The 21,994-nt window shown below is 43.4% G+C and overlaps 7 protein-coding genes across 7 annotated transcripts; 2 read left to right on the top strand and 5 right to left on the bottom strand.

The window, feature by feature from the left end:
* Positions 1-179: 179 nt before the first annotated feature.
* On the bottom strand, positions 180-7,645 carry EAE98_012346 (uncharacterized protein; the record flags this gene model as incomplete). Its single annotated transcript, XM_038959971.1, has 10 exons — positions 180-618; positions 738-1,857; positions 1,973-4,668; positions 4,761-5,961; positions 6,019-6,546; positions 6,611-6,657; positions 6,708-6,732; positions 6,802-6,874; positions 6,933-7,033; positions 7,093-7,645. The coding sequence occupies 10 exons, from the start codon at positions 7,643-7,645 to the stop codon at positions 180-182; spliced, it is 6,783 nt and encodes a 2,260-aa protein (XP_038803666.1).
* Positions 7,646-8,160: 515 nt separating this feature from the next.
* Positions 8,161-8,490, top strand: EAE98_012345 (uncharacterized protein; the record flags this gene model as incomplete). Its single annotated transcript, XM_038959970.1, has 1 exon — positions 8,161-8,490. One exon carries the CDS (start codon positions 8,161-8,163, stop codon positions 8,488-8,490), a length of 330 nt encoding a protein of 109 aa, XP_038803665.1.
* A 1,003-nt stretch (positions 8,491-9,493) lies between these two features.
* On the bottom strand, positions 9,494-11,434 carry EAE98_012344 (uncharacterized protein; the record flags this gene model as incomplete). Its single annotated transcript, XM_038959969.1, has 3 exons — positions 9,494-11,086; positions 11,143-11,245; positions 11,298-11,434. The coding sequence occupies 3 exons, from the start codon at positions 11,432-11,434 to the stop codon at positions 9,494-9,496; spliced, it is 1,833 nt and encodes a 610-aa protein (XP_038803664.1).
* Positions 11,435-11,780: 346 nt separating this feature from the next.
* On the bottom strand, positions 11,781-13,759 carry EAE98_012343 (uncharacterized protein; the record flags this gene model as incomplete). The annotated part of the gene is made up of 4 exons (XM_038959968.1): positions 11,781-11,873; positions 11,930-12,105; positions 12,157-13,431; positions 13,495-13,759. The coding sequence occupies 4 exons, from the start codon at positions 13,757-13,759 to the stop codon at positions 11,781-11,783; spliced, it is 1,809 nt and encodes a 602-aa protein (XP_038803663.1).
* A 655-nt stretch (positions 13,760-14,414) lies between these two features.
* EAE98_012342 (uncharacterized protein) lies at positions 14,415-16,713 on the bottom strand (the record flags this gene model as incomplete). Its single annotated transcript, XM_038959967.1, has 2 exons — positions 14,415-16,410; positions 16,598-16,713. The coding sequence occupies 2 exons, from the start codon at positions 16,711-16,713 to the stop codon at positions 14,415-14,417; spliced, it is 2,112 nt and encodes a 703-aa protein (XP_038803662.1).
* Positions 16,714-17,070: 357 nt separating this feature from the next.
* Positions 17,071-19,464, top strand: EAE98_012341 (uncharacterized protein). The gene is made up of 2 exons (XM_038959966.1): positions 17,071-18,093; positions 18,144-19,464. Exons 1-2 carry the CDS (start codon positions 17,690-17,692, stop codon positions 18,829-18,831), a joined length of 1,092 nt encoding a protein of 363 aa, XP_038803661.1. The 5' UTR covers positions 17,071-17,689; the 3' UTR covers positions 18,832-19,464.
* A 126-nt stretch (positions 19,465-19,590) lies between these two features.
* Positions 19,591-21,830, bottom strand: EAE98_012340 (uncharacterized protein; the record flags this gene model as incomplete). The annotated part of the gene is made up of 4 exons (XM_038959965.1): positions 19,591-20,607; positions 20,665-20,790; positions 20,850-21,426; positions 21,484-21,830. The coding sequence occupies 4 exons, from the start codon at positions 21,828-21,830 to the stop codon at positions 19,591-19,593; spliced, it is 2,067 nt and encodes a 688-aa protein (XP_038803660.1).
* Between the last annotated feature and the right edge of the window lie 164 nt (positions 21,831-21,994).

The following is a 21,994-nucleotide window of genomic DNA, read 5'->3' as shown; positions in this document are numbered from 1 at the left end:
AAGCATAGGATAGTAGGCCGTTATTCCATTGGCAACCCGAAAACATTGACTCCTTGTCTCTTTCAAAGACATCACTCTGTTGCGTCTCATCTCCATCACTTTTTTTCGCGCCCTTCCTCCTCACTTTCCTCCGTCTCCCCTTCTTCGTTTCTCTTTTCCCCCTTCTCCTGGTCTTCTTCTTATTCCTCCTCTTTCGAAATCCTATTCATGCACTCCTCAACCCTCACCATATTGGCAAGTAGAGCTGGCCTGGGCTCATTCAATGCCTCAACACCTTTGTCTTCAAACTTCTTTAGCAAGGCCACTATGTCAGGATGGTGTCTAGCTTCTTCAACTGCAGTCATTTGTGTCCCATCGCGTTTGTTGCATGTGGTTCTTGCTCCTTTTCTGAGAAGCAGCGCAACCATGTCATAATAACCGTAGTAACACGCACCCATCAGAGGTGTGCCGTGCGACGGTTTAATGATTTCAAGCTCAGCCCCATGGTCTATGAGCAGCTCTGCTATTTTTAAATTTTGCTCTCGAGATATTTCTGCTGTACGGTATAGAGCTGTACCATATAAACTGATGTAATTAACATACTGGTATAATCTATCTTTAGGCATTATTCTCAGTAATCTATGTCAAGTCAGCGTTCTGGTAGTATTTCGAGAGATAATGGCGACAACTATCAGTCGAATACCACAGCCTTATAAAGTTGTGTCATAGTTGCAAAAGCAATGAGAAGATTAACTCACTCTCTGACTACCAAAAGAAGGGATTCCCAGCAAAGAATCGTAAGTAAACTACTTTCCGTCTTATGGGTTTGGTAAAGATTATCAACATTTGCTAGTAACTTCATTTGGAATTCTTCAGTCAAAGTCTGGCTAAGCATAGCTGAAAAAAATGCCGGCCACTCATAATTGTCGGTTGAATTAATGTTCATCCCAGCGGCAATCAGTATTTCTATTGTCTCTGCATTGCCATTACGGCAAGCATAAGCCAGTAGATTACTTCCATCGTCCAAAAAAATATCGAAGCTGACCAATTCTTTTATCATAACCTGCACTATTCGCTGATGCTCTCCCGATATCGCATCGTGAATTGGGCAGAAGTTATAAAAATCTCGAGATAACACACTGGCTCCAGCAGAGATCAGGACTTGGCATGCTTGGTATTGACCGTCCTCTGCGGCAATATGTAGAGGTGTTTCTCCCCACCTGTTTCGAGCATTAGGATCTGCTCCTGCTTTCAAGAGTTCCTTCATAGTATTCAAGTGGCCTTGAAAAGAAGCATAATGTAAAGCTGTCCCGCCGATATCCTTGGCAACATGATCATCATTGCTCACAATTTGCGCTTCCTCGAAGCATCGAGGACTAGCAACGTCGCTTTTCATGTCAATTCCACATTTATTCTCGAGTTCATAATTCAAGAGCAGCCTAACACAAGCAGAATGCCCGTTATATGCTGCAACATGTAAAGGGTGGACCTTTTGTTGAGGAGTCGGCTTTCCTAGTGTGAGAATCTTTTCCACAATTTGTTCGTCTCCCAACATTGCGGCGTAGTGAAGAGGTGTAAATCCAGAAGTAGGTAGTTGTTCTGTACACGTCACTACTCCAGTTAACGAAGCTCCATTATCTAATAGATAATGAATAATTTCTCTGGAAGAGCTTCTCACAAAAGCTTTAAGTAATGGACTGCACCCGCAGAAACAAGTCCCTTCAATGCTGTCGCCATTTTGAACTAGATATTTCAGAGTAGAAAGGTCCTGACGGATAATAGCATCTTCAATTGCAACAGATACATATGTATTACCGTCTACTATATCTGTCTCTGCAGCTGATATATTGTTATTTGGACAAATGGGCGCAGATATTACTACATATCAAATATATCAGTAATCGGAATGATCTTGAAACTTTCGTTATTGTTTGGAAATATTTTCAGCTAGGAAAGACAGTAAAGGCTCGGAAAAGGTATACGTCAGACTTACAAAGCTTGGCTAAAGTTTCATTCAAAATTTCAGCTATACTTTCATACTTAAGATCCCAAGCAAGCGTAGCCGGAGTGAGCCCTGCACCATCACGAGCTTGAACATCCGCTCCATATTGAAGAAGAGTCTCAACAATCAGCTCATTGCCTCCTGCAACAGCAAGATGTAGCGGTGTCAATTTCCGGGGACCGTAGATAACATTAGTTGCGGCACCTTCTGATAGAAGCAATTCAGTGATGTCAGGCTTTTTGCCATAGATCGCAAAGAACAATGGAGTGATACCAAAACTTGCAGTAACATCGACATCCATATCAATTCCAAATTCCAGAGCATACTGTATAGTCTCTTTGGTGCCATATATTGATGCCTGATGCAAGGGTGTCACACTATCTATCTCGAGAAGCCATTCCTTTTCCGTCATAGTGCTGCCATTTATTGTTTGTGTTGTGCTTAATCCAGGTACGAATTGCCCCTGGAAATACCCACTGGTTCTGCAATGCCAATCATTGAATCCCTTTTCGTCAAGAAGTTTACACATTCCTGAGTTTGGAGCTAGAGACATGTACAGAGAGAACCGCGATAGGTGTGTTTGGTATATATTAAGAATGACGGCTCCATATCTTAATAGGGATTCAACGGCTTTTGTATCTCCAGATTGAATAGCTGCTGCGATCGGCGGCAATCCCCGTCGATTCAGAGCTTCTGCGTTCCACCCAACTCGAAGCAATTCCTTTAAGACTTCTGGTTGAAAATGAAGACATGCCAGATCAAGCATAGTGTAGCCACCAAAATTCAAATAGTTTCTGTCCAGGTGGCTTGCAATAATCCTTTCAATGAGAGATTTGTTTTGCGACCCGTGTATACAGAGTAGTTCAAGTGCTGTTCGTGGAGGCATTCCTTTATCGGGATGCAAAGTATCTACCCCAAGATCAAGAAGCATTTTGCTAAGCTGGTCTTGCCCATGATGAAGAGCAATATTAAGAAGGGTGCGACCATTAACGAAGGTGCTGTTCAGCTGGTCTACGGAAGCTGCAGACACTAACATGAGCGCAATTTTGCTTGCAAATGGTTGGTGGCAAATATTTTCAAATTGCGCGAAGAATATGTGTAGAGCAGTACGATTTGATCGGTTGGGTAGTTCCAACAATTTGCAATAGTTGTTCCTCAGGTGGAACCTTGTGTGTTCTGTTTTTGTCATGAAATCATTATCGTCATCATCTTCGCCAGCCCTCTTGTTGTTGTTCCAATAGTCACCATCTGCACCGTAATCACCCCTATCTTTGCCATCGTTTCGGCCATAACTATCGTCTGCACTCATACATTTAGGGATGTATATGCTATCATTTTTGAGCGTGTCAGCAAGTCTCCAGCGTTCCGCCGCTAATGAAATAGAAATGCATCGATACTCAAGATTTGTGAACCCCCGGCTTTTACAAAGATAATGAAGTGCTGTATTTCCTTCCCGGTCTTGTTGAGTGATCAAAGCTCCATGTTGCAATAATAATTTCAGGGAATTAGTCAAAAACCCGTCGGTATGTTTATCTCTTTCATAATATTGGAGTACCAAATTGCAAAGTATTAATAATGCTGATCTTCCTTCGTTGTCCTTAAGTTCCAGATTCACCTTCCGGCTAGATGAAAGTAGTAGCCTAAGCTTTGTTATTGCATTTTCGGCAGAAGTGTATCCCATGTCCATCAACATATATAAAACGGATGATCCAGAATTAGAGACGACATTTATTATGTCTTGTGTGTCGTTGAGAACATCCCACCGAGAATCTGAGCCCTGTAAGTAAGTGTTCTTTGTCATGATTCTGAGAGAAGTAGGACCTTGAGATCCCCATAAAGATAATTGCAGAGCATATTTGAGGACCTTTTCGAATGTGTAAGAGTCAGTTTTAGCTGCAAAATGCAAAGGCGTGAATCCATCCTTTGTTGGTGTGTATAAATCTACACATAATTCTCCAAGAATTGCAATTTTCAATGCCGGTTCAGTAGTAGATCGTACCGCTTCATGAAGACAATTGACACCAGCTTTGTCCTGACATTGTACGATAGATATATCTGAGTTCTGCAAAACAAATCTGAACACGTCACTTGACCCAAACCTTGCTGCTGCCATCAGTATGGTCCATCCCTTACTGGTTTTGGTGAAAAATGAATGGCGTTGTCCAGGACACTGAAGTAGATATTCCACCATGTTGAGGTCATGGCGAGTGGCAGAATGAATTGGTGTAACGCCCGATATGTTAGGCTTATTGATATCTGCTCCCTGGCGTTGTAAAAACTTGGCAACCTCTAACTTTCCATTCTCAACGGCCAAATGAAAAGAGGTTAGAGATTTCAAACTGTAATAACCGGACCTCATATCATAAACCTCATAAGCAGTCTTTATTTCAGAAGTTGAAGTGAGAAGATCCAATGAAGCACCGTGTTCGAGAAGGATCTTGACAATTTCTAGATGGCCGCCTTTCGAAGCACGGTGTAGTGCGCTCAGTCCATCTATATTTGAACACGAATTTATGCTCGGGTTCCTTTTCTTCAGAACTTGTAGTACGTTATACGTCTGACCAAATGTGATTGCTGCGTGTAATGCGGCAATCGCTTCAGTGGAGTCAATCTCAACACTAGAGTCAAAGAATGAATCTACCAGAGGTTTATCAACGCCTTTGAGTTTTCCCGCAAATTGTATAAATCTAATCACAATCATTGAATAGTGTTAGTGTGCAAAGTGAACTCAAATTTGGAGCAAACAGATGAACGTAAATGAGGCGGTGATAAAACTGACCTTGAATTGATATCAGCAGGGACATTTTTGGGGTTTGTACTTTGTACAAAACTAGTGATAAAGTCATAGCTATCCTCAAAGTCCTCTTCCAGAGCCTTGATACATGAATCGGTTATCAGAGCTCCATGCTGAAGTAGTATATCCCACCCAAAATGGGCTTTAATGGCGAGCTCCAACAAATTTGTACATGGAGAATCTCCCCATTCACCTGTGGTGAGGGAAAGCGGATCAATTATTGTGCCGGACTGAAATAAAGACTCCAATGTTTTCTTTTTTCGATTAGGGTGAGGATGTCGTCTACATTTTGTGTCCTCTACAACCTGGTACAGAACCATTTCGGGAGCTACTGCACAGGCTAACAAGGTACCAACATCGCCATTCTTGGTTAGATACGAGTAGGTATCGGTATCTGAGATCAACCATTCCACTACGTGGGGAATTGATAACAGGATCGCGAAGTGCAAAGTGCTAGTATTGCAAATGATCTTTTGGCGACTGTTCCAGTCACGATAGTGAATCAGCAGTTCCTGGACCCAAAAGACGAAGCTATTCGTTTTTATAGGATCAAAAAGCAGTTTAAGTAATTCCAAGATATTATCGTCATCGGCATCACTGCATGCATGACTGACAAAATTCCACGAGGCGTAGCGATAAAATGCGTATTTCTTATCCGTGGCAGATTTTTCAGTGGGTGTAGTGTGAGGAGTGACGTCTTGGAAGTCTTCGAACAATAGATAGGTCAGACAGACCTTAGCCATATAAGCATTCCGAAAATCCTGTGACATGCGGTACATGGAATATCGGTCATCCTGAACTTCAAGTAGTAAAAATTCCTTGACGCTGAAATGCGCTAATTCAATTCGAATGCCCCACGGTCCCTCAGTCTTCCTAACAAGGCTACTACATCTCTTCAGGATACTCTGCTCATTCGGAATTCCTTCTCGGTCTAAATGCTTATCAGACAGGTCTATGGATACGGCTTCGAGTAATTGGGCCAACGAGAGTGGTTCAACGGCACAGACAGTCCATATCAAGACTCGACGAACAAGCTCTTTGGTCTCACCACTGCTGAGATTGATACGGTCTAGTATTCTCTCATAGGTTTCGAATAATGTCGGCGGGAGTGAATGCAAAGCTCGCCTGACACCTCTGATGGTATCGATGTCATACAGCCGATCTAGTTGGCATGTTACCCAGCGGACTAAAAGTCAGCACTTGGTATTAGATAACTAGTTAGATTGATATAACTTACACATACCCTGTGCCTCATCCACCAGCCGTTGTGCGATTTCTTCTCTCAACTCTTGGTTCCAGGGGATTTTTTTGGTTTCACGAAGACACTCCATTTTTGAATGTACATAGAGTTCCAAGTCGTTTCTGTGCGCTTCAATTGAGAGTTTTGTAAAATCTACCAAGTGGCTCTCGATGTCTGGCTCGGGCCGCGAGGCCAAGATTATTTTGATATTGCTGTCCTTGGTAGCGTTGAGCTCAGTCAGAAGACGTACAATATCCAAACGACCATCTCCGCATTCATCTAGAGCATCAACAACAAGATGAACATTATCGAAGTAACGTGATATATTCCGAAGTGATTCACAGAGATGCTCTGCCGATATTGGGTTCGAAATTCCAATATCCTCATCTGGGCAACAATTGACCCAACATGCTTCTAGCTCCGCAAATCCGCGGCGGTCGGCTAACACAAGTTGCTTAACCAGAGAACCCAAGATGTTTAGAGGGTCCTGTGTCTTTGTATCCTTGTAATCGCAATAAAAGAATGCTAAACCTAGAAAGCAAGAAGTTTCTCATTAGTTTTAAGTCAAGTTCAGTCAGAGTTGGAAATCGCGTACAATCACCATCTTCAAGCTGGTCAAAGATACAGCTGATGGTAGAACTGCTATTTCGAGTAAGCAGACTAGCCCAGAAATTGATTACTTGATGACATACATTAATATAGTTTTTCCAGCTCCAGCTAAGACAAACATCAGAACAGATTCCTGGACTGGGGTAAGTTTATCGAGAGAACAGAACGAATGCTTACGAATACCATACAACCACAACTTCGATGCCTTTTCATTAAGCCAGGACTTGAAAGGATCTCCCTTAGTGAACCACTGTAATTTTTCTTAGCTAGATCTTCCAGAACATCATGCAGGAATGGCCTCTCCTTACCTGACCAGTACCTGGCTGTCGAAGTTTCGTCGCAATTTCTTGATGCCTCTGACTGGGATCATATGGAGCTATCCATTTAATAATCTTCTTCTGCTTCTGGTCTGAAAAATTAACACGTTAGTTTGAACGCAAAGAAATACAATTGTGATGAAGCACCTACTCAACATAGATATCGCTTTCTCATTCCTTAGGCCAAGCACATTTGCCTGTATTGCTTCTATATTTAGTCCTTGTGTCTTCCGGTCACTGAGTGCATCAAATAGCGCATTCATTCCATCCACTTGAAGCGCAAACATCAAAGTAGACTTCTGTGTCGTCACATCATCGATGAGTGCTCTGGTTTCACCGACGCTGAAAGGCCAGATAAGAGCTCGCCCTAAATTTGAAATTTTCCGGCCAATCGCCGACTTTTGACCACCGATATTGTCGCGGTCAGCTTTATCTAATCTTTCTTTAATCCTGTCAAGTAGTGTTCGGCAAGTATCTATGTGCTGGAATTGAATGGTGGAAGAGATTGACTCGTCGTCAAAACGTGAGACGACTAGGCGTAACTGGTTGAGAATGCCGTATAGATCGGTCATTTCTTTGACAAGTTTTTTGACTTCCTGGGTCGATCCCCTGACTTCTTTGACATATTTGTAACTCTTCCCAGCTATGATGTCGAGAATGGATATCAATCCAGAGATGCTGGCGCTCACTGATAGCGGGTCCATCTTGTGATTAGAATCCAAATCCAAATCTTGAATTTCTGGCTCAGTGTGCAATATTCTGTTTTGTGATAGGTATTGAGATGGTGGGGGAATGTTTGATGATAAGGCTCAACATAGATGGTCATTCTGAACGGACTAAATGGCCACTAGATGCTACGATAGAGAGCGAAGCAAAGAAAACTGTACGCGAGGCATACACAACATAGCTAAGCCTCAGAAAGCCTGATTCGGCGTTCTTTGCGCGAATTTCATCCACTGGAATGATCTCTGAATGTCTTGATGCCACACAAGCCTTACAATGCGTTCGTACAAGAGTAATAACAAAGGTACAGCATATACTGCCACACCGCCAGACGTATGCCTTCAGCACTTGCCATGACAGATGATTCTCAATATACATAATCCAAGGCTCGGTATCAGGCAGAAAATCGAAATCTGCTGGCACGAAATCATGTTTGATCTGCCGGTTGAACAAGAGGTTGATGAACCATCCTAAGAATTTTGAATTGCTTGCTCAAATGACACGCGCAGCTTCGATAGGGAATGATAAATCTCACTGTACTTGTCCAGAGATGCCATTTGAAGTTGTTGGTTGTCCTTTCATTTGGCACCGGTATATTAATTCCACGAGGTTCACGGCTTCTGAGATCCCAGAAACATCTGAGAACTTTCTCAAATGCAGTAACGCGCAATTTGGCAAGTTCAAAAAGGAAAGAAAGAACGATTGGGTGGCCCAAAAAACCACCGAAGCGGAGAAATTAGCGTCGAAAGCTGCAGCTTCCCGAATGCAACTTCCCAATCCAAACACCACCTTACTTACCAATCAAATCTCATCGAAGCCAAATTGACCAAATAAGAAAATCAGTACTCGACGTTTTGCTGACCAACCAGCCCATTTTCGATTGATTAGTGAACATCTTCACTTCAGTGTATGAGATTAGTATTCGAGTGAAATCGAGCCGCAAAGTTACAACTAAAAGGAATGTAACTTTTCCTTAGTTCTTGGTATTTTTTCCATTTTGGCATTCGAGATTACAAAAATGATTGACAAATTGTTCAACTTTCTGATTTTTGTACACAAAAATCTTGTTGGAGCTGCATCGACCAATCATCATGCAAGATCATCCACAAATCAACAGCACCGAACTACGCAGGTAAAATACAAGAAGCGAATGACCCAAACGCAATGATAGATCCAAGCACAAAACTTATCAGACTAAAATCACTGCAAATAGCCGATACATAAAGATTCTCTCTACTACCACGACATCCACAAGCGACTGTTCTTGAGTTATGGATTGAGATCGTACTCAATAGGCCGATTCTTAAACACATCAGTCAGATGCTTATATCAAGAGGATAGCGACGGATGTATTGCGAGGACAATATTGGCTATAGTAAGTAGAACTTCGATAGCTGTTGGGAAGTTGCAATAGAACATCAACTATCTGGAACGTGCATAGACATAGTGCGTTTAACACCGTGCTGTGGCAGCATACTCGAAACTGCCTGGTATTATAATCAGCCGAATTAACCTGAAGCGATGCAATTCTGACTACATTGTGTATCTTGCCTAGGAAAAGACTCAAACTCCACCAAACTTCACTTGAAACGGATACGGATATGAGTGGTAACATAGAGAAGGTCAATACTCTAGATAGAGAAAGATTTCAGCCAATTGCTGGGTTCGATATGACATGCTTTTGATGATCGGGTATATATGCTCTGGTGCTTGGATGAACGTTGAACACCAGCATTCGGTCTAAAAAACGAAGCAATAGCTAAATCCGAACCTAATCTTTAGACAGGGAAGCTTTGCATAATTAGATCCACGCTTCTAGCCCCCGCTCATCAATTTCCCTCAACCACTTTTCCATCCACCTTCTCCTTTGCCGCCTTCACAACATCCACCCAGCCCCTCGGCAATTTCCTTCCACCCCCTTCATTTTCCCTTCCCAGCCAAGCTTCAGCCTCCTTCCCAAATTCGATCAAGACTTCTTCTCCTCCCCACTCCGAACTCCCCATTATCCCCACTGGAATTTTACCCTCTCCCTTCTTCGGATCCACATACCCAACTGGACAATTAATGCCCGGAATACCCGTGAAATTGGCCAACCATACGTATTCCATATTCCTAAGACTTTTATTTGGATCGAATGCTCCGTGTTGCAAGTCTCCCTCGTGTTCTATTTCCCATCCTGGAATTGGCGTAGTAGGAGTAACGATGATGAGACCGGGGTATTTCTTGAAAAGGAAAGACAGATGCTGCATGAGCAGGTTGCGAAGTTGTTGGGCGAGGAGGTAATCCCGAGCTGGAGTATATGCACCCATTGTGAGAAGTATCTTGTTTGAGGGAGTGGCATCCTTGAGCCAATCTGAGGCCGAGAATGGATATTTCTTTGCACGTAAGGCCATATTCGTGAGAATAGTCATAGCGTGGGCAAGCTGACCCTCAGGACAGTACGGGATTGTGATTGGGACAACTGTATAACCAAGTGACTTTTCACAGTGATCCACAAATCTGGTACATAGATCATGAACAGATGGTTCGGCTCGATCGAACCAATCTTTATAAATTCCGATGACTTTTGGACGTGCAGTTCGAAGAGGTTCTGGAGGACTAAATAGCGCAGCAACCGGATCAGATGGATTAGGCTTTGCCATAATTCGATATGCCACTTCGAGATCGGCCATAGTTGATGCAAGAGGACCATTGACAGTAACTGTGCTTCCAGTGTTCTCAACTCGTGAATGCGACGGCTTCAATCCATAAAGACCACAGAATGATGATGGAATGCGAATACTTCCGCCACCATCTGAACCAAGAGCAAAAGGAATTAGCCCAGAAGAAACTGCATAAGCAGGACCCCCGGAAGAACCGCCGGGGTAATAATGGTAATTATGCGGATTCTTTGGAGTGCCCCAATTTGGGTTGTTATTAGTAGTATCGGAACCAAGCTCATGCATATTTAGTTTTCCCATGATAAGAGCACCGGAATTTTGCCATTGTTGAACGATCCAAGTAGACTCCTTCGCAGCAGTGAACAATGAATCATTCTTTTTTCTTCCTCCGTGACTTCTATATCCTGCAACATCACTGTCATCTTTGACACCAGTGGGAACGCCATCGAGAATACTCAAAGGATTGCCTTGCTGGTATCGCAGAGTCGATGCTTTGGCAGCTTCGAGGATTTCTTCAACATTACTCTCAGTAAAAGCAACGGAATAAGCTCCTGGCGGATTAATATCTCTCCTGATCAGGGGGAGAAGTGATTCCGCGACGGCTAGTGGTGTTAATTTTCCGGTACGATAAAGGGTGTGGTATTCAGCCACCGAACGATATCGTTCAGCCGAGTCTTCTGGGACGACAGGAACGGACTTAATATCGGAACCATCCAATGCTGCATTAGATGGTGAATCAATCGCGAGTGGAATTACTGTAGGCTGTTTGTGCATTGTTAATCTTCATCAACCGTATCGGATATAACACTTCGACCTACATCCCATCTTTCAAAGTACTCATCCAAACCCTTGATATCTCTCAACGCATTCATTTTGGCATTGTTCCATAAGGGACCTTGAATGAACCCAATTTTGGAAACACTTTGGGACGTTAGTGGGATACAGCTCTGACTGGGCTGGGAAGAATACATACAGCCATCCAACTACCACCAAAAGCCACCCTCGGAATGCAGGATTCTTGTCATCCGTTCTTATAAATGGTATATTAGGGCCTTCTTTTGGAGAAGGATAACCAACCCATTTGCGGGGCTCTTGATTTGTTTCAACCATTGCAAATGGTTTGTCGTGGTGGAAGGAAAGGTAAACCAAAATGAGGGGAAAGTGGAGGATGAGGAGGAGCATGGGTACAATGTCACGTGAATATATCCAATTCTGGATAACATTAGATTCCTCAAGTGGGTAACCATTGGACTGGGTTGGAATGTATGGTTGAGGTTCTGTGTTTGCGGATTGTTATTCAATGTCTTACAATTACAATATTCATCTTATCTAGTTGATTCAACTATTAAATTTCTATAGATATTACATATCTTCATAAGATGATTCCTTTACCATAACTGTGGCATCCAGGTTTGTACATTCTTCAAACTATTTTATTGGTATCTTCTATTTTAAACTACCATTCTGAAACTTCTCCTGGCTTAGGCTTCTCGACCCTCACAACCTTATCTGGATTCAATAAACACAAGGGATCGAATGCAAATTTTAGCTACAATGTGTTAGTAAATGTAATACAGCTGAATGACAAGATAGTTTGGTACGTACCCTTCTCATAGCATCAACTGTGCTCTCGCCCAATTCATGGTTCAGATAATCTCTCTTGATCAATCCAACTCCATGCTCACCAGTCACAGTACCCTCCATTTCCACGGCTCTCTTAACCATTCGATGCATTACTTCTTCTGCGATTTGTCTTTGGGTATCATTGTAAAGGACAATAGCTGTAAATGTTAGCGTATTTTGTGACAAGCTGGAATCCTAAAAATACTCACTGTGAAAGTTACCATCTCCAACGTGTCCCACAATGGAAGCAAACAATCCACTCTTGGCCAAATCCGCTTTCGTCTCTTCAATGATTTCCGGCAATCGACTCATTGGTACAGCAACATCCGAAGTCCAAACATGATCACCATCTTTTTCCCGCATCGCCATGACAGACCATAAAGCTTCTTTTCTTGCACTCCATAGCTCAACTTGTTCCTCTGCATTCTTCGCAAATTCAAAAGTTTTGCTTCCCGTTGCCTTTGCTAACCTCTGAACAATACTGATTTGCTCTTTGACAGCATTAGGCGTCCCTGCAAATTTGAAGAAAAGTGTGGGTGCTTCGAGCCATGCTTTAGTTGTCATACCTGATTTGTTAATGCTTAGCATTTGATTGTCATCCAAGATTTCGATGGCGGCAATCGGTACGCCTTCGGTGACAACCTTCCCAACACAATCCGCTGCTTGTTTTATACTTTCAAAACTGCATACTGCCACGCTGGTAGTATTCGGCTTTGTAGTGACCTTCAACGTAGCCTCAGTAACTAATCCTAGGGTTCCTTCGCTTCCAATAAACATCTTAGTCAAATCATATCCAGCGCTACTTTTTCTAGGTCTCTGTCTTGTTTTGATGATTGTTCCGTCAGCTAAGACAACAGTCAAATTCATGACCCATTCCCTCATGGTACCGTATCTATATGCATTTGTCCCACTGCATCCAGTTCCTACCATTCCTCCTATCATGGCGCCTGGACCTGGATCTGGAGGGAAGAACAGATTATCCTTCGCTAGCTCTTCGTTGAGGAGCTCCCAGCCAACAGCTGGTTGAACAATCACATCCATATCGTCTTTATGTAGTTTTAGAATCTTGTTCATCCTTCCAAAATCTATGCAAATGCCACCTCGTGTAGGAGCATAATGGCCTTCCAAGCTTGTGCCTCCACTGTATGCAGTAACGGGTATTTTCCTTCGATGGCAAATCTTCATAATCTCGCTAACTTGTTCTGTTGATGAAGGGGAAACCACCATAAATGGTACTTCACTAGGCTTTCTCAAATGAGATGACCATTCACTGCCCGAATGGCTCTCCAGATCTGAATCAATGGTAGAAACATTTTCCTTGCCCACTATCTCGACAAAATCCGCCCACGCGGATTCGAGATTTGAGCGGCCTGTATTATGTCGAAGAGCTTTTGTGGTTGAAAGAGGGGTAGTGGAAGACGTAGGTGCACCGGGATTCCTGTAGGAGCCGAAATAATATCCTCCTATAGCCACCGATATGATAACTGTATAGTCGATTCATCAGCAGTGTCCAATATGCTATCAAAACCTAAAAAATATCTGCGCACCGAATGTCAAAGCCGAATTCTTTCCTCCAGCACTTTCATTTCGATTCTTAGAGTACTGTTGCCTTTCCGCACGTTCTTTGATCAACCGCGCCTGGGTGCTTTCGTAAAGTTGTCCTTTGAATGATCGACCTTCTCCTAAGTTTTGCTCTGTGGATGCATATCTTAATTTGCTTGCGGGGGATCGGAGACAAAATTGGGATCGAGATGAGGATGTGCGCAAGCTTGACAGCAGGGCCGATGAAGGGACCCTTCGAGGGAACGACATAAATCAAATATCGACTGAAGTCGAGGGACTTAGCATTGAATTCGCAGATCAGTAGAAACAGGTCTTGTTTTGGGGTTTTGGGTTTGCGCGGTGGTGGTAGTATAAATACTTCTTATCTCGCAAGGCTCGGAAATAATTTATCTATCTGAGGATCCAAAAGCCATCCAAGCTTTAACGGAAGGCTTCGCTTCCCCACACATTTTCAGCACGTAATCCATTGCATCAATTGCTCAGTCTGTCAGTCCAGTCATGGTGCTTAATTACTTGTTGATTAGATACTGACGGGGAATAGTGCGTTTTGATCATTATCTTGAGAAAGTTTCTGAATTATGATTTGTAATAATTATCTGTATTAAAACGATTGGTTTGATTGAGAATATTAACAGTTGAAGGGAAACGGTACAGTATCAACTATGGAGCAAAGAGTGCATGCCTAGGTCTAGGTCATCAGTCTATCGTCCCTCCACCCGCTGTTCTTCATTTAAGAAACTGAAACCAAAGGGTTGCATACAATATAGCACGCTTTCATCACCAGTTTGAAACGCTCCGGCCCTCTTCCTATAGGAGAGTAAGCAGGTCACCGTAAACTCCACCATTCCCATCCTGCCGTAACACCGTTGTGATCCCAATCAATAAACTACCCCTCACCATTTGTCTAGGCATTCTTCCATCCAGTTAACAACTCAACAATAAAGTGTGGCTTCACACAAGTGCCCAAATAAGCCTCCATTTCACTGTCATTGTCAATGGGTATGGTCACTTCTTGTTCAGATGATCCTCCCATAGATCCGGCGACACGACCCACCAATGTATTTGGGAATTTGCTTGTAGCTACCCGATGTAGTTCTTCCAGAGAGGTACCGCTCAGCATCGCAATCCATAACGGATTAGGGGCGGTTATTTCTGATTCTGGGTGCAATCGAATGTAAACTGGTAGAGATGGAGGAGTTACAGATGGGAATGCTTGTGCAGCTTGATTGACAAATTGTTGGTCTGTATATTGGGGGTCCGCAAATTGGGTTTGCATCCCACGAACCATTAAATTTGGATCATTGGAGGCTGCGTTAAGTAAAGATGGATCGATCTGAGATGGATCAATATGCATATCAGGGTGATTCTGCATATTACCATGGCTGACCATAACAGGCGTATGAGCTTGAGGTTGAGATTGGGCGTGAGCCTGGACTTGTTGATGAACCTGGGCTTGAGCATGAGCCTGAGCCTGAGCTTGTTGGTGAGCTTGGGCTTGGGCTTGAGCTTGGGCTTGAGCATGAGCTTGAGCATGGGCTTGAGCTTGAGCGTGGGCCTGACGAGCTTGTGTATGCATGTGAGATTCTGGTATTTGCATATGTGACTGAACTTGGTTCTGCGAGTGGGCATGAGCATGCGCTGCTGTTTGAATGAGAGCTTCCTGTGGGTCTTGTTGAAAGTCTGGAGTTTCCTCTTGGCTGTGGTGGAATTGGTCCATAGCTTGATCAGGCTGGAAAGTATTCTCGAACTTTCTCTTCTTCCTAGTTGGATCACGTTTAGTCTGGTCATCCCGAAGACGCTTCATGACATCTCGACATAAGACCTCCATTGCCTTAACTCTTTGCGCGTGCTGAGGATCAGCGTCCCCCCCAGCAAGTAGATTTAGTAATAGCTCTGAGCCATTGATCCAGGATGTCTTGAGCTCCTGCCAGTGTTCTTCTCCAGCTTCAAGCTTACTGGTGAAATGATCAGCTTTCAATATCTGATAGAAAGAATTACGAAGTTCCCTGGACTGTTCTGGATTTACCCCCAACGCATTCTTGGCTTCAGCAATGGTCATACGACGCTCCAATGTTCGCATTCGTTTCGTCACGTCGCCGCAAACAACATCGAGAGCCAGCTTTCTTGCATCCAAATTTTCTTGCGTATTCCAGAAGACTGATTGTAGATGTTCACTCTCTTGTATGAGGCTATCCTTTGCAGCTTCCCAACGCTCGGGTCCAGCGAGTGTCTTCTTTATGATACCTGCTTCTTCACATATGCGTTGAAATCTAGCCCTTATATCACGATACAAAAGATTATCAAGTCTCAAGAAATTTTTGCTTTCATCGATGGTGGTTTCGGAAGGGAATCGGGGAGGTCCTGGAGGATCTGCTGGGAGACCAGCCCAGCCACGAGTTCGACGACGACGCTTGCGAGTATTCCATTTTTCATCGGATTCGGCCGCTAACTTGGATAGACGCTCTTTTCTCTTTTGCATGACTTCAGGGCTAAGTGGCGGGGATTCGGCTCGGGAATCTTCCTTGGACATGGATGAAGCTGGTGGTAACCCTTCCATATGCCCTTCCATCGACCCTTCCATCTGTTGTTCTCCCTCTAGCATTGCTCCATTATTGTAAAATGCCTGTTGTAGTTGACTTTCCACATCCTGATCCGTTTGTTTCTTTGATTTATTCCCATTAGGTACTCGTAGAAGCCAGCGATTCTTATTTCTGACGCGCATGAGTTCACGTTCCTTGATATCCCAACCCTCTCGTTCGAGAATGGTAACCATATCGCGCTGTGATGTATTGATGTCCCATAGTTCTTTGATGCGTTGAACGAGTGGCTCGTTCTTGTGTGCAGGATTTTGTTTCGAAGGAAAACCCCATTTTTTGAATTGGGTTTGAAATGCGCGTTTACTTATAAAATGTCAGTGACGGTCAATCGCGATGATTGTCAAAGCGAGTGGTACGGGTGGGTATATCGATATATGATGCATGATGATATGGATGTCATAATTTACTACTGCTATGATTATAGCTCGTAGCGCAGTGCCATGTGAAGAAGCTTGATAAGATATAAAGATATAAAAAGATATAAACTTACGAGGGATTAAATGACATATTTTCTTTCAAGTATTCCATAATCTCCTCCAATGACTTTTTCTCTTCAATATACATACTATAGCATATATCCTGTTTGTTATCCCAATCGTATACCATTTTGGCTGTTGTTCCCCAGACCGTCACCTATATAAAAATAGATGACAAGGTGACAAGGTTTGATACTCGAGGGGTTTATCTGTGCTTTTTTTGATTGTGCAGCAGTTGTTGATTGCGTTGATGATGTTTGATGGTTGCCGTTCTTCGGGACAAAAAAAAGGTGGAAAACTATGAAGATGATGGGTGGGTTTTGTGTGCAAGGCTAGTGTGGAACTATTAGTCATCACCGCTCGTCTACATGATGTAGTCACATGATACCACTTTAGTCATCCATTCACATTTTGGTTTCCCTAACATTTCCAATATTGTACGGTATACTGTATGTATCTGTTCAGGACATATTTAAACAAACCCCCCTTTCCTTGTCTACTCACTCAACAGCCAAGACGTTCAAATTAATCTTCGAGAGCGAAGCGAAAAAGCCTCCACGGCAGTGGCCAAGCGGAGCGTCATTAAACAAATTCATTACTAGACCTATGTTCTAGATATCTCTTTGGACCTGCTGAACATCTTCAAAGAAACCCTCTCCAAACCTTCCTTCTTCCTTCTGCCTTCACTTCATTTATTTCCCTCTCACCACATCAAGTCGCAAAACCAATCACTATGAAGGACTTAACAAATGACCATGGCATGAATCTTTACCTCGTGGTTTCGTCTACACATCAACATCTCTTCTCTAACTTGTGCCATGGCACAATCAGACCAAACTTCGGTAACTCATAAGGCGCCACCATTACGGGGCTGAGTCTAATATCTTTCCTATCTCTTACATTTTAAAGACATCCAATTCATGAAAGTCGGCTGTTACATACGTCATTGGGCATTTTCATGTTAAATGCTGGATTTCACTACCCCACAGTTCTGAGATTACACTCTCTGTATTTTCTTCCCATATGCCATATACAAGCTTCACTAACTCGTCAACACGAAACTTCTGCTACACGTCTACTGTTGCTTTATCTTCATACATACTATCATGCCTCAAACTCTAGATATTCAACTACAAAATCGTTACCCTTCGGATGAAGTTTATGCTTATATCACGGGGCTGGCATTAAACAATAACAACCGTGTCTTTCTACTGAGAGCTGATGGAAAGACACCATATTACCCTGACTCCCCACCCCACACTGTGCACCCACTTTCAGCAGATTGTGCTATTAAATTGGGGAAACAAGGTAGTACCACTATTGCCACAATCCCTCTTCTTGCTGGAGGAAGGATCTGGTTCTCAATAGGCAAGAAATTGGAGTTTTTTGTCAACCCAGGACCGGCATTGGTTGAGCCATCTGTCACCAATCCTTCTGATCACAATATTAACACCAACTGGGCATTTTGCGAGTTTACGTTCAATCAAACTCAAATTTATGCCAATATAAGGTAGTTCTGCCCATCGCCCAGTACTCTGCAAGATTGCTAATTTGCAATAGTTATGTCGACTTTGTCAGCTTGCCAATTTCTATGAAACTTATACCTGAAAACGGTAGACCACAAGAAATTCATGGTCTGAAAGCAGATGGTCTAGAGACTATCTGTGAAGGCCTAAAAGCACAAAGTCAGATTGACGGCGCAGGGTGGGACAAATTGGTTGTAGAGAGTGGTGGTCGAAAACTTCGAGTATTAAGCCCCAATCATGAACCGGGTTTTGATGGCTATTATGAATCTTACGTCAACGAAGTGTGGGATAAATATACACACACACCATTGATTATCGACACCCAAGCTGAATGGGGAAAGGTAGAGGGTCGTGTAGGTAACGGGCAATTAACATTTCCTGGCCTAGCGACTTTCTCGAAGCCATCTACTGCAGATATCTTTAGTTGTAGTTCTGGCCCATTTTCCAACAATGATGGGCCGACAGGACCTCTTACAGCTCGTATTAGTGCGGCTTTCAATCGATCGACACTGTTAAGCAACAATCATCAGCCACACAAGGAAAGAGTATCAGAGTTTTATCGACACAAGGTCTCCAATCACTATGCTCGACTTGTTCATGAAGCAAATCACCATGGCCGGGGATATGCTTTTCCATATGATGATGTTTCATCCGGTATGGAGACTGATCAGTCTGGTTTTGTTAGTGGATGGCCAAAGTCATTCACTGTTTCTATCGGTTGAGCATGAGTTGACGATGTCTTTTGATACACATCCGTGTGGTTTTCCCAGACGTCGAAGCATTCTGGTCCCTTGTTTTCACCAAGAAAGCCATAGAAAATATCTGCGTATCAACATGAAGCCAATTCTCCATTTAATTCACCCACAACGCTGTTGGCAAAGTTCGCAGGCTTTACTTTTGACTTGGCTGAGAATAATGGATTGGCTACCAATAGCGAGACCGTAACTCCACATCACGAATAGCGCCAGAGGTCAGCTGTGATGAAAGATAGAAAGAGTTCGCCTTCATAACATCGCAAATTATAGAATTAAGACTTACGTCTATCATACTCCCGCTTTCTGATTATCTAGTGAATTGCTTTGCTCCTGCAAGTGGAGTGCGATTGTTTTCCGCGCTCAAAATGCTTCAAGCTTCGAAGATGGTCTCACATCCTTGTTACGTCTCGTCTCCGCTTTCCAGACTTTAGGCAACTGTTAAAGTGTGCTATATGTTGCATTGTATTATAGACTTTCGGAAAAGCCAGTGTCTTGTGAGGCTTTAGGTACCTAGTGTAGATAACTTTTTGGTCATTATCGTGCGCTTATATCAGTATCTCATTCTCCGAGGATGCACGAGGTGACAACAAACGTCCATGTATTGATTCCCTGTACACGTTTGAATATATCATATTCTTAGAGATTACGAGATGAGAAGATTCTAATTCGCAATGCTGTTTGTACAAATGCTATCTATTTTTTCACTTATTTCAAGCTTCCTCCCAGTCACGACTTGACTCCATTAGCTTTACAACAACTCTCTTGATCTTTCTTCGTCCTTCCTTCTCCCACCAGTTTGGACGACATGTTTCTCGAGCTAGGAACATCAATCGATGGGTTCGCCTCAAAGAAATCTGCCGGTTTGATCTTCAACTCATGGATCTCCACCGGCATGACCGGCCAATCCTCCACTCTTGGGTTATGTGTTAACCCAAAACAATTCCAAACAACCACATCTTCACCATCCTTTCCTAGAGTCTCTCCTCTCGCAACTGCATCGCCAACTCCATCAATTTCCTTGCGACTCTGAAGCGTGTATCTACCACCAGCATACAATTCGCCATCCTTGTATTTCGTAACCCACACGTGATGTTGAGCAAATCTCGCCCGCTGAGCTTGTATACTCTCATCCTGCGCAAGCAACAACTGCGTCGCCTCTGGCATAAATTTGTATCCTACATTCTTTCCACTGATTGGATTTTGCTTTCCTGGGTTGACCATCTTCACAACCATGTTGTTCATTGGCTTAGCATCTAGCCACGATGCTTTTTCTACTTGTTTGGTAACAACTTCATAGAAATTGCCGTATGGATTCCTCTTCTTATCAGCCACAGCATGGGATTCTTCAATCACGACTGAATTGGCCGGTCCATCGATAGCAGGATCAATACGCACACAGAAGATGTGTTGATGGTTCTGTGCCAAAACACCAGGAGCCACAACATTTCCGTATTCACTCTTTGTCTTACCGGCATCAATCGAGACGACGGATACAATACCCGTAGCACGTGTCTCAACAGTGATGCCACCGGCAAGATCAAACTTGTATGCAAAGACGTATTCGTAGTTGGCGAGGGTGATGATGAATTGAACGACTAGTTCGCGGTGACGGGTAACGACTGCACGGTTAGTACGCCAGTTTGTGTGTTTCCAGCCGATGCCGGCATCTTGTTCGTGGAGACAGATGACGTTGGGGCTTGTGGAGACGGTGCCGTTGCTTTCGGTTTTGGTGCCGTCGAAGTACTGAGATTGTTAGAGATTGTGAATTAATTAAGATGATGGATTGAAGGAAATACGAACCTTGATGACACCTAGACAATCGCATCCTAACTCGAGGTTGTTGGCACAGTTTCCTGCGCCGCCGTCTCCGAAATCAAAGGCTTGCTTGCGGTAGTATGGAGATCGAGCATCTGCGTATGGTACAGTCTTTTCATAGAACCATTAGCACCATATCCGAACACAATTCAAGAAATAAGCAAACTCACCATCTCAGAAACACTCAATCGATACAAAACACTTCTACCATCATAATGCACATCGTGAATGGTAGCTCCCTCTCTGTGATTGAACCCCACTCTGAATCTCCACTTCTGCCACTCCACCAAACTATCATCTTCTCCAACCGTGAAACTTGCTCCTTCGGGTTGCACCACATTAATAGGTTTCATATCCTTTCTCGTTCCATTCTCCAACAACTCCGGTACATATTCCGACGGCTTGCAATGTTTCAAGATCTCCTTGTCATGCGTGCCCACTTCAAACCCATCTTCAATACCCCCCGTAGCGAGTTTATCAATTCTGACAATCTCCTTTGTGGAATAATCCATGACTGGAATCAAAGGGAGAGGATATCCATAGAAATTCGAATCTGGGTTTTTGTTCCGAGTGTCTTGGGCAAAACAGAGACCTTGGAAGCATCGAGGATTTTCCTCCGTCATACTTCCTCCATATGGCCACGGCTCGACGACAACTTCGAAGCCTTCTGGGATACTCAGCTTCGCAACTTCTTCTTTGAAGATGGGAGATGCCCAGGCAGCTTTGACTAGCTCGTCGAATTCGCCTCTTGGAGAATGTATTAGCTGTGTTGTAGGAAAAATGGAAATGAGGAATATGACTTACAAAGTCAACATAGCATGATGCATTTCACTAACCACCTCTCTGTCCACCTCGACGCTCTCCTCGACATCCACAAGACTCTCGTGATATTTGGGTATTTTACTACTTCCAATAACATCATAAGTTACTCTTGCGAGTCTCTTGGGATAAGGAGTTGAAGCGTCTAAAGCGCCGGCATGTTCTATTTCTAGAAATTTTTGGAGCTCGGCTTTGAGAGGTTCTTCGAGCGCGATGGTGCGGAAGGATATGAGGGCTGGTTTGTGGGCAGCCAAGATGGTATCACGGGCTATGTTGGATTCGGGAAGGGAGAGTTGGGTGAGGGGGTGAGGTCTGGAGGTTGGAGGGGCCATGGTGCGGGGTTATTTGTGTGGTTCGTGCTATGGTGGTAATGATATTGAATTCTGGTTGACAAAAAATCAATCCAATGAATAGACTGACGAATGCAACTTTACTGTGCAACCTGAATAAAGAATATGAAGAAAGATGTGAAATGTAAAGCAGCTGAGAGGGAAAA

The sequence above is a fragment of the Botrytis deweyae genome (assembly GCF_014898535.1).
Source record: "Botrytis deweyae strain B1 chromosome Unknown BDEW_064, whole genome shotgun sequence".
NCBI lineage: Eukaryota > Fungi > Ascomycota > Leotiomycetes > Helotiales > Sclerotiniaceae > Botrytis > Botrytis deweyae.
Note: the sequence above shows the minus strand (reverse complement) of the source record. Positions and strands in the feature narration are given on the sequence as shown.

Excerpts from the sequence above, each read along its gene's own strand:
- EAE98_012341 (XM_038959966.1), top strand. The coding sequence starts at position 17,690 with ATGCCTCAAACTCTAGATATTCAACTACAAAATCGTTACCCTTCGGAT. Across the intron at positions 18,094-18,143 it reads CAAATTTATGCCAATATAAG|TTATGTCGACTTTGTCAGCT; the intron begins GTAGTTCTGCCC and ends AATTTGCAATAG.